At 50.3% G+C, this 12,219-nt stretch overlaps 1 protein-coding gene across 2 annotated transcripts in view; it reads right to left on the reverse strand.

Annotated features, from left to right (window-relative positions):
• Positions 1–12,219, reverse strand: part of RILPL1 (Rab interacting lysosomal protein like 1) — a 36,831-nt gene that overhangs the window by 14,995 nt on the left and 9,617 nt on the right. For both annotated transcript variants that reach the window (XM_006209482.4, XM_072953404.1), the window contains exons 3-4: positions 3,441–3,559; positions 2,611–2,832 (exon numbers count right to left, since the gene is read on the reverse strand). In XM_006209482.4, the coding sequence (XP_006209544.1) occupies positions 2,611–2,832; positions 3,441–3,559 (341 nt within the window). The remainder of the gene's footprint in view (positions 1–2,610; positions 2,833–3,440; positions 3,560–12,219) is intronic.

The following is a 12,219-nucleotide window of genomic DNA, read 5'->3' on the forward strand; positions in this document are numbered from 1 at the left end:
TAACCCTGGACAGCCTACCCATCCCACAAGACTCATCTCAATGCTCTGGAGGCCTGCACTGCCCTCTTCTCTCGACTCAGAATTCACTGTGCCATCCTTTGATCCCACCGCCCTTTATCCCAGCCGCACTATTAGATCTACTGGATCAAGTCAAGTTCATCCCCTTCATTTGTCAGTTCGGAAACTGACCACCGAAGGGATGGACAGGCCCCAAGTCACATGGCAGCAGGTGATGAAGCCACCACAACCTGTGGCTTCCGTTTGAGTGACAAGCATTGTGAGCTCTACTCAGCTCCAAGGGATGGAGTCAAACGCAGCAGAGACGCCCTGAGTTTGGGAACAGACGCTGCTCAGTGGGTTAGTCATAACTGTCACCTGATTTTACTCCCGTTTCTGTCCCACCCCGGTGATGCCAGAAAGGAAACTGAAACCGACAGGCAGCCAGGCCAAGGAGGTGTTCAATGTTCCTGTCTTAAAGAGACATGGAGCAGGGCTTGGAGTTTTGCAGCTGGGGTGATGAGCTCAGGACCCAGGTTTGGACCAGGTCCCCCCTGTCCAGGCAGAGACAGGCCTGAGCTCTCATGGGGCTTAGGAGGTTGGAAGCGGTACACCTAGGGAGGTGCGGGGTGACCGCCCCACACTTCGCCTACTGGCTCCTCTCCTGCATCCCAATGCTATAGATTTGGTCCAGCCCTCACCCTTCTTGTCTGGATTATTGCAAACAGCCAAGACTGCCATCAGCTCCTTGTTCAAACTGTTCAAATTGTCCTCCATAAACTCAGAGCTGATCCCATCACCTCCCTGACAAAAGCCTGTGAAAGAATCCACATCCTTCACTGCTCAGCGTGTTGTGTGTGGCATTCTCAACCTTGACTCTCCGGCACTGATGACAACAGCTGTTGTCTCTGCCTGGCCTGCCTCCATTCCCACATGTCTCCGGGCCGAGTCACTGCAATTTGCCTCTGGAGAAACTCCCCTTCCCCACTTTCTGTGTATGCAGCTCTGATGGGCACCTCTGAGGTAGCCATGTGCTCAGGAATGGACAACATGCATATTCTAGACCTCAGACCACGATGACTGTCAGTGATGGGCTAAAGAGAGGGTTCCCTGAGACTTTTGCTGAGAATTTGGGAAAGAGGCAATTTCTTTCCACTGGGGTTGCAAAGCTGCTTAAGTGCTAGGGCCACTATATGGCAAGTGGCTGCTTATAAATGACATCAACAGAGAGGAAAGCAAAGCTGAGAGGAGGTCTGAAACAAATTCCTGACACTGTCACGTGGGCACCTGGAACCAGCTATACCTGAAGCCATCATTAACTCAAAGCTTTTCGTTACACAGCCAAAAATTCCTTTTTAAAAAAAAAAAATCCTTAAACAATTTTAACTTAGGCTTCTGTCACCTTTAGCCCAAAGCAGACTCTAACCTCTCCCTTTTAAGACTTCTCTCTTTTTACCTCCCTATCTGTATCCCAGAGGTTCTTGTCCTTTAAAGATCCTAGAAGTGTATGGTCAAAATTCCCAAGATACTGAATGACTGTGCTGGGACTTGAGCCAACCTGATGGTAAGCTCAGCCGTCTTACCTCCCCCACCTGTAACCCAGGAGACCAGCACGGTGCCTGCAAACCCGAAACAGTCAATAAGTATTTGCTGGAAGAAAGAGCCAGCCCTGAGCTTTTCTCTTAACAGTTCCTTATGCTCTTCTGAAACGGCATAGCCATCTCCTACAGCTACCATCAAAAGCTTAGCATTATTATCACGGACATCCAGCTGAAGTCACAGATGGTCCATGAAGCCCCATGCCCCCCCTATCCGGACTGACTGCCCTATCTCTGTGTTCCTGGCACACTCCGGGGCACATCTATGTGGCTCACACCTCTGGTGCCATGGGTCACATCCTGGGCCTACCATATTTTGTTTATCCATCCATCCATTCATTGATGGTGAGTGTGTATTTTATATTTACAGCACGTGTCCATTTGGACATGACCTATTCCAGGTGCTCCATTGTCACTAGTGGCTGCTGAGCTGGACAGACACAGCTAGAATGTGTTCTCAGAGTCCACTCTGAGAAGTTTTTTATCTACTCATCAGCTGATGGACACGGAGGATGTTTCCACCTTTTGGCTGTTGGGAAGAGGGCTGCTGTGAGCATCTGCATACAGGTTTTTATGTGGACATATAGTTTCAGTTTTCTTGGACACATGCCTAGAAGTGGGATTGCTGGGTCACAGGGAGTTACGTGATTATTTGACTAATGTCTGTCTCCTATACTGACTGTAAGCTCCATGTAGACAGGTGCCAGGTCTGCATTTTCTCCCCCATGCCTGCAACATAGTTAATAATCATTTGAATGAATGAATGAATGAATGAATGGCGGGTGCCCAGTAACCACCACCGAGCTGGATACCCTGGGCTGGAATGCTGGGAGTCCTGGGTTCCGGGCCCAGCGTTGCCCCTGCCCACCTGTGTGTCTTCTGGTCGGCAGCTGGCTCTCCCCGGGGCCCCCATTCCCCTCAGGTGTAATGGGGAAAGCCAGGCCGCCCTGCCCACCCCGAGCCAGCCCACAGACTGTCCTTTCCACATCGCCTCGCCAGCCGGCTTCCCGCTCACCTCAGGCTCCTCCTCTCCATTCTGGCTGAGCCCGCCCTGCAGCCTCTCTCGCAGCTTCCCGAGCTCCGCCCGCAGGCTGCCCATCTCCTGCTCCTTGGTTTGCAGATCTGCCTCCAGTTCTACCTTCTGTTCGATCAGGGCCTTCCCCTGGGCCTCCACCACCGTGACCCGGTGCCGGAGGTCGTGGTTGATCTTCATCAGCCGGGTCTGCTGCTGCTGCAGCTGTAGAGAGACAAAGGCCATGGTATGGGGCTGCCGCATACAGTAGTTCATGTTGTGCACTGTACAAGGGCAAACCATCTACAGGCGTGCCATTTATACTGTGTAGATGTCTTGATTTGTTTGGAATGTGTTCATATTCTCCTAACTCTGTTGATGCCAGAGATGGGCAATTTGTAGATTTACTATAACTTTATGACAGATGGAAGATAAGTGTCTTATTAGTATCTTATGACAATTTCCCAACAGATGGAAGTAACATGCCTTGAGAAAGGGGCGTCTTTTTCTAATTTAGGTAGAGACACCGGATAGGTTCCTAGAGCAGCCTGGACCATGCTGGGGCATGAAGGGGGTGGGCTAGAGGAAGCCTCAGGGTCATAGCAAAGGCTGCCCAGGCCACGGGACCTCTTCAGTGTGTGGAGTCAGGTCGCTGGCCATGCCACGTTCCTGCCTACAGCTCCAGTGAAGACTCTGCCGAAGGTCCTCCCCATGGCTACTGTTTCAAAGCTGGGTCCACAGAGCCGTGGGCAGGCTCCCCACCCCATGGAGCTCAGAGAGTGAGACCGAGGGGGAGGGGGAAGCCTCTTGGTGGGGCGGGATGCATCACTTACAGCCTCAACATCCTCATTCTTCAGCCCGAGCTCCCGGTCCTTGGCACGGATCTCGTCTCGCTGTTTGTCCACCACCTCCTTCAGCTTCTTCATCACCTGCCGCTCCCGCTCCGACATGCCTGGGGGAGGTGGAGGGGCGGGACCAGGAGGTGAGTCCACCTCCCTCCCCTGCTTAAACCATCCAGCAGCTCCCCACTGAGATCAACCTGGTCCCCTCCCCCGGCCTCCTCCTGGCCTCATCTCCTCCACTCCCCAGCACCTGCTTCCTGCCCCTCTATCCTCCCAGCTCATCCCCACTGCAGGCATTTGCCGCTGCCACTCCCAGTGCCTGCAAGTGCCTGCCTTCCAACCTCCCCCTGGCTGGCTCCCCTCGTTTCTCAGGCCTCAGCTCAAGGTCACCTCCTCACAGAGGCCTCTCCTTCCCTGAGCCCTGTAACGCAGCCCCATCTCCCATCCACTCATCCCTTCACAGTGCTTTGTACAACTGCTCAGTATCTGGTACATCCTTTCATCTAACAATGAAAGATGACACTGCAACGTGATTTGAAGAGTGGGCTCTGGAGCTCAGACACTGGCTCTCCCGTGTATTAGCTGGGTGGCTTTGGGTTCCCTCCACTCTGTGCCTCAGTTTCCACATCTCTAAAATGGGAATAATAGCAGGACCTACCCCATAGGGCTGTTGTGAGGACTGATCTAGTTAATACACACGAAACACTGAAGAAGATGCCTGGTACACAGCAGATGCTCAAGGGGTGCTGTCTGTTACTTGCTTGTTCAATGTCTGTTCCCCCTGCCCTGCGCCCCCCAAGGATACTGTCAGCAGGAGCAAGACCTTGCCTGATCCATCCCGTGTATTCCCTGCACTGGTACAATGCTTGGCACACAGCAGGTATTTGCTCAGGGATGTGATGAATTAAGGAATGTGAGGATGGATGCTGTATGAGTTTCAGGCAGCTGCTGTAACAAATAACCAACAAAATTGGATAGTTTAGGACATTAGAAATGTATTTTCTCATAGTTCCAGGAGGCAGAAGTTTAAAATCAGCCCAATACCAAGATGTCACCGTGGCTGGCTCCCTCTGGAGACTCTAGGGGAGAATGTGTTCCTTGCCTCTTCCAGCTTCTGGTGGCTGCCAGCGTTCCTTGGCTTGTGGCCACATCACTACAGTTGCTGCCTCTGTGGTCACATGGCCTTCTCCCCTTCTGTCCATGTCAGATCTCTCTCTGCCTCCTTTTTGTAAGGACACTTGTGATGGCATTTGGAGTGTACCCAAATAATCCAGGATAACCTCCCATCTCAAGATTCTGACTAAATCACATTTGTAAGGATTTTACCCTAGAAGGTAACATCCACAGGTTCCAAGGATTAGGGCTGGACATTTGGGGGTCTGTTATTCAGCCTCGTACAGGCACTGGGCTGACAGCTAACCCCTGCTCACCAGGACACCTGGGCTGGGGTACTGGCAGTCAGACTCAACCACAGATTAAAAGGGGAGAAACCATTTTTCTCTCCCCCATTTCCCTCCCCCAGGACTCAGGACTACTTTCTCTCTGTGACTCCCTTCTCCAGGTTGCTGCATCCCACACTGAAGCTTTCCTGCCGGCCTCCCTCCTCCCATCCAGGATGGTACCAAGCAGGCAGTCACCACCACAAACAAGCATTCATGGTCCGTGTCTAGAACGGTGTGTGATACCACGGGGGCCACAAATCCAGGTAAGACCTGGATACTGCCCTTGATGAGCTGGAGACAATGTTCTAGGCACAAAGGCAGGACGGTCCCAGAAGGCAGCCGTCCTGCCTCAACCATCTCAAAAGTCTAGGGCTTCACATTGGGAGCCGCTCCAGGTGGGCTGATGGAATAGGGACTGAGTCCCTTCCATGGCCCTGCTGAACCCAGTAAAGATAAACCACTTTACATCCTCGACCCTATTTCATTCTCATTCCCAACTGCTGGAAATGGGTATTATTGTTCTTGTTGTTGGTTTTAACATGAGTCCCATTTTACAGATAGAGAAAACTGAGGCCCAGAGACTTGTTCGAAGTCACACAGCCGGGCACTGGCAGCGTTGGGGCTCAAACCCAGGTTTTCTGACCCAAAGTCTCATGTCCTCTCCTTGATGCCATGCCACCTCCCCCCAGGGGGACAAGACTCAGAAGTTCCCTTAAGGTCACCAGAAGGTATCACACTGGGGCAGAGCCCAGCCCACACCTTCTTCCAGACAGGGCCACCTGCTGGGAGTACTCTCACGTATTTTTGTGTGCAGACATGCACGTGTGCACACATGCACAACATTCATCTGTCAAGTATTTATCAAGTGCCTGCTGTATACCTTACACAGAACTAGTCACTAGAGTCATGACATAATTCTGCTCTCACAGACTTATAGATGGCAGACAGACAGGTGTGTCATTACAGACCATGACACATGCCATGACAGATGCAATGGGAGCTGAGAAATAATGAGTGAGACCCAGGTAGACTATGGGTGAAGAAAGGCCCCTTGAACAAGGGTCATTTATGCTGAGACCAGAAGCAGGGAAGGGCAGCCTGGTGACCAGGACCAGCGTCCCCAGGCAGGGGCCCTGGAGGGGGAAGACCTTGTATCTGAGAAGCTGGAGGGCAGCGCTAGCGGCTGAAGCCCAGTGGCCAAGGGGTGATACGGGCTTGAGCTGGGAGTGAGGCTGGACCACGTGGGGGCCTCAGAGGCCAAGTAAGGAGGCTGGATTTTTCTCTAAAGGGGCAACAAGAACCTCAGATTCTCAACATGCAGAGCCTGCCCAGAGCTGGAGGGGGAGGCCAAGGAGGCCAGGAAGGGACAGCCAGAGAGGAAAGATGCACAGGAGGGCAGGGGTGTCTGTGTCTGCAAGTGAGACGAGCTGGAGGGAAGGAACTGTAATGAGAAATGCTGATGGCTCGAGGGACTGGGAGGGCAAGAGAGAAAGATGAGCTTGAACGTGCAGGCTCTATCACAGCCTATGGCTTTTGACTTGTGAAGTGACATAACCTCTCTGAGCTTCCACTTCCTCCCCTGCAAAATGGGTACCCCTTGACTCCACCTCTCTGACAACATTGTACAGTAGGAAATCAGACAAGGTCATGAAATAGGATCCTTTCCTACTGGTGGGCCTGGGGGCATCAGTTCAGCCCCTGAGACCACTCAGCTTGGGCCCCCTTGGGCCGTACACCAAACTATGAGGCTGAGAGAGACTGAGAAGCTGCAAAGCCCCTGAGAGATGCCAGCCCTCGCTGGAGTGGGAAGGCAGGCATGGATGGAAGGGGCGAGCATCCTTAACAGGTGACGAACATGAACAGGACCGTCAATACCAAGTGCTGGAGAGAAGGTGGAGCAACAAGAGTGCTCAGCAGAGCTGCTGGGGGTGCTACTTTGGAAACCCACTTGGCATTACCTACTACAGCTGACGTACATCCTCTGTGAACCAGCAGCTGCATCCTGGTATATCCCCAACAGGCATGTGTGCACATGTTCATCAGTAGGTGGAGGGTTCAATAATCTGTAGTACAATCAGATACTATGTGGCTATTTAAAAGACTGAGACATACTAGAGAGTGAAACAGTAAGTGACAATCTGTACAGTACAAGAGGTGCAAACATGTTCACAGAAGTTTTATTTGTAATAGCCCCCAAACTGGAAATAGACAAAAAGCCCATCAATAGTAGAATGAATGGATAAACTTGGATATTAACAGGCAATGGAATATTACACAGCAGTGAAAAAGAACAATTCTGCTCTCCACTTGGGAGTTTATAAAGTCAGTTATTTCTCTAGACACTCCAGCTTTCCTCCTCCCTCAGGTGCAGCCCTGGTGCCTTCCTGGCCACCTCCTGACTTCTCAAAAGATGCTCTCCAACCAAAGTTCTGAGCTGGAGGGCCTCCAGACTTCCAATGGGCAATCACAGGGCCATCTGAGGGTCTTGGGTACCAGGTATCCCCTCCCAAAACTTCTAGGCCACTGCTGCAAGGTGGGGCCAGGGCCTTGGCTAGTGGGACAAGTGGATACTCCTCATGTCTCCTGAAAAAGAGCTTCTCAGACAGTGTGAGCGAGTGTGTGTGTATGTGCATCTGAGTGGGGAAGGGGGCTGAAGTCAGGTGTAGGCAGAGTCTGTGAAAAAGCCACAAAAGCGGTCATTATTGCCTCTCTGAGCACCTCTCTCACCAGGGCTCTGGGCTGGGCATTAAGGGCCTAGTTCATTTAATTTAACCCTTGTTGGGGGAAGATTCCACTCCTGGAGACATCAGGTGAGCAGGACAGCTAAGTGGGTGAAGGGGGAGCATGAGTCCAGAGAAAGGAAGCCTGGAGCTGGGACCCAGCTACATCCGTCACCTTTTATGGGTATCAGTGGCTGCAGGACCAAGAGGCCAGGGAACAAATCGATTAAGGGCTTGGAGCCTGGAGCTAGATTTCTGGGGCTCCTTCCCGGCTCTTCGGCTGTCCCTGCAGTGCACCTCATGCCTGTTTTCTCACTTGCAAGTGGGGATCATGGGGAGGCTCCACCTCGGGGCTCTTGTGAGGTTGCATGTGTTAATCTACCTGAAGTGCTCACAAGAGGCCCGGCACGAGTAAGAGTCTCTAAGTGTCAGCTGGCATTTTATCCACAAAATAGAAATACCAATCCTCCTTGCTCCAAAGGCTGCTGCTACGATAAAGTCCAATAGTGGTCACACCAGTGCTTCGGAAAACTAAAAGGTTAAGCGTTTTTAACAGACTCACAGACAGGTAAAAGTTGGAGGAGTTCTGAGCAATTGTTTAGTCACTCAGCAATTCAGGATCCTGGGATCTAGACTGAAGAGACATTCGGGCAAGTGCATGGAGAAGCAAGTCCAAGGTCAGTCCCAGGAGCCAAGTTTGTAGGAGTGAAAACTGGAAATGAGCTAAACACCCACCGGCAAGGAGACGGTTAAACAAGTACCTTCCACACGGTGTGACACTATGTGGCTGGTCACAAGAAAAAGGCAAGTGATAAAATCATAGCAGCACTATTCACAACGGCTGAACGGAGGGAGCAGTCCAAATGCCTGTCAGCAGGCTAATGGATTAAAGAAAGTCCATATGATGGAATATCACTTGGCTTAAAATGGAATCATGCTCTCACACGTGCTACAGTGTGATGAACCTTCAAAACCCGATGCTGGGCCAAAGAAGCCAGACATAAAGGGCTATATATTCTGATTCCATTTGCACAAAATGTCCAGAATAGGTGAATCCATAGAGACAGAGAGATTAGCAGTTGCCCAAGGCTGAGGGCAGGGGGGTTTGGGAAGTGACTGCTAATGGGTGCGGGGTCCCCTTTGGGGATGGTGAAAATATTTTGTTGGGGAGGGTAGAGCTCAAGAGGTAGAGCGCATACTTAGCATGCAAAAGGTCCTCGGTTCGATTCCCAGTACCTCTTCTAAAAAAATAATAATTCAATAAATAAACCTAATTCCCTTCCCCTACCCGGAAGAAAAAATATTTTGGAGCTAAATAGAGGTGATGGTCACACAACATTATAAATAAATTATGCACCATATGCTACTGAATTTTACACTTTTCAACTGTTAATTTTATGATATATGAATTTCATGTCACTTTTTTTAAAAAAGGCAATCCAAACAGTAAATACATGATTTTTTTTAAAAGGCAAGTGCCAATCTATACAGCACCATTTCTTTTCTTTAAAAAATGAAATACATTGTTCCCTGCAACATCAATGTTAGCACTATAGGAGCTTTTGCTTATTTAAAAACCACACACGTGGAACATGTGTGTCAATGCATGGAAAGGAATGGTTTTACAGTGCAGTGAGAAGGCAAGAGAATTCTCGTGCTTTTTTTTTTTGTTTTGCTTTAGTCTTTTACATATGGAAGAACACAGGTAATAGATCTTTTTTTTTTAAAGACCCAAACAACCGCTACCATTCACAAACCCCTACGGTCCGCCCCCCTCAATCCGTATGAAAAGAAAATGCCCTGAGAAGGTTGAGATGCTTGCCCCAACTCTGCTAGTTGGCGGCCATTCTGGACTGTAATCCGGGTCTCCCAATACCAGACCAAGACATTTGTCACTCCCCAGAGCCAGAAAGGCGCCTTTGATACAGGACGGTGGTGATCACACACATTTACCGAGCACCTGCCGTCACCAGCCACTGGGCTCAGCGCTTACCACGGATGAGGCGGTGCTCAGAGCCCCTCGGAGACCCTGTGTTCACCCCCCGCACCCCTTCAATGTGCTTTTGCTACTAACCGGGCACCTTGGGCACCAAGTAGGCTGGCAGGCTCCGTAAGGAAGTGCAGCCCCCGCGCCCACACTCTGGCAGGTAACTCCCACTCCAGCGCTGGCTGCCCTGCTCCCGCCACAACCCCACCTCCTGGGGGTGCTTCCTTAATAAACTACCTGCACAAGAAAATCGTCTCGGGGTCTCCTTCCAGAAGAAACGGATATAAACAGTCCTTAACTCATTTTATCCTTAGAATAGTTTATGAAGCAAGACTCCTGTTGCCCCTGTTGGCTAGCCGAGGAAACTCAGGTGCACAGTAGCTAGTTAACTCACACAAGGCCACACAGCTCGTTAGTGGCACTGCCAGGATTCAAACTCAGGCAGTCCGGCTCCAGAGTCCACACTCCTGCAACCACTATACTCCCTCTCTAAGTCTCACAGCCCAAGCTCCTTACGTTGTCAGCAAGCGGAGTGGAGAGAATAGCGTCCCTCCCAAACGTCACCTCCGCCTGGAAGCTCAGGATGTGACTTTACTTGAAAATATGTCTTTGCAGATGTAAGTAGTTAAGATGAGGTCATGCTGAATGAGGGTGGGCCCTAAATCCGATGACTGGTGTCCTTATAAGAGAAAGGAGAGGGGAGATTCAGACACACACACACACAAAACACAGAGACGGCCACGTGACAACAGAGGCAGAGCTTGGAGGGACACAGCCACAAGCCAAGGATGGCCGGCCACCACCAGAAGCTGGAAGAGGCAGGAGGCTCTTCTGATAGAGCCTTCGGAGGGAGCACAGCCGTGCTGACACCTTGCCTTTGGACCCCCAGCCCCCAGATCTATGAGAGTGCATTTTCGCTGTTTCACACCTCCCGGTTTGTGGTCATTTGTTACAGTGGCCCCAGGAAACGGAAGAGCAAGCACACGGAGAAAGTCCCAGAGACGGTGCATGGACTATTTTTATTGAGCTGAAACTCATACCAGACACTCTTGGTTCCCACACAAGCTTCAGCTAGAAGGACAAAAATCGGCATAACGGCTCTCGGGGTCGTCTTTTCCGGGACCACTCTATGCTCGATGCTGCACATACTTTTTCTCAACAATCCCGGGGGTCAGGAGTTGCCATGCCCATCTTACAGGTGAGGCCCCTGAGGATGGGAACAGGAAGGACTCTTCCCAGCGTGACCCATTGGTAAGGGTGGGGCTGGGCTTTGAACTCAGGTCCACCTGCCTCTGTAGCCCATTCTTTTCACAATGGACTTCACCCAGCAGCCTCCGCGAACACATTCTAGCTCCGTGTGTCCAGCTCAGCCGCCGCTAGTGACAACGGAGCACCTGGAATAGGGCACGTCCAAATGGTCATGTGCTGCATTAATGTAAAGTACACACTTATCATCAACGGATGGATAAACAAAATTTGGTGGATTCATACAATGGAATATTACTCCGCCTTAAAAAGGAAGGAAATTCTGACCCAAGCTCCAACAGGGATGAAAGTTGAGGAGATTAAGTGAAATAAGCCAGTCACAAACGGACAAATATTGTATGATTCCACGTATGCGAGGTACCCAGAGTAGTCAAACTGCTAGAGACAGGAAGTAGAATGTCAGATGCCAGGGGCTGGGGGCGGGGGAATGAGGGATTGCTGTTTAACGGGGACAGAGTTTTAGAGTTTCATCTGCAAGACTAAAAGCGTTCTGGAGATGGGCTTCCCAACGATGTGGATGTACTTAACACTACTGAACTGTACACTTAGAAACGATTAACATGGTAAATTTGATGTGTATTAACCCCAATAAAACACACATATAATATGTTATATTATATATAAATATATAACCCACCAGATTTCAAAGGCTTAATATGAAAAAAAATAGAATGCAAAATACCCTACGCTAATTTTTAAACTGATTACATGTTGAGAGGATTGGTAATCTTGGATCTACTGGGTTAAATAAGAATATGTTGAAATTACTTTCACCTGCCCTTTTTACTTTTTTTAATGCCCAACTGGAAAAATTGTAATCACATGTGTGGCTTGCCTTACATTTTTTCGTAAAAGGCCAAAGATTTATACCATCTGAAGAGAAACCACAGCATTGTCTGACATTTTTTTGGACAGTGCTTTTCTCAGCTGCCCTTCAGAAAATGGCTATGTGATCAGTTTTCTTCCTCTCCTGGTGACGGAGTTGTTTGTCCAGAGCCTAAGATTTTTTTTCCAGACCCTTGAGCCTATTTTTGCAACCCCATCTCCCAAGTCCAACGGCTTCGATAATCTGTAATTCATTTCCGCACAGGCAAACCAGTAGTTTCCGAGTGCTGACATGAGGATTTCCAAATACAAGAGGCAGGAAAGTGCTCGTTAGTCTGGAGACTTCCAGGGAGGGGGAGACGGGAGGCTGCCCGGGTGCTCTGAGCGCAGGGCCAGTGTGAGTGGCTGAGAAAGCAGCGCTGCTCCGTGCAGGCTCTCCGTCCCCTTTCACCCCGACACCAGCTTAGGCAATGGCACCCCTAAATCCACAGTCGGCCCCCAAGCCTTGCCCCACTGCTCAAAGCAGCGCG

The sequence above is a fragment of the Vicugna pacos genome, chromosome 32 (genome assembly GCF_048564905.1).
Source record: "Vicugna pacos chromosome 32, VicPac4, whole genome shotgun sequence".
Lineage (NCBI taxonomy): Eukaryota > Metazoa > Chordata > Mammalia > Artiodactyla > Camelidae > Vicugna > Vicugna pacos.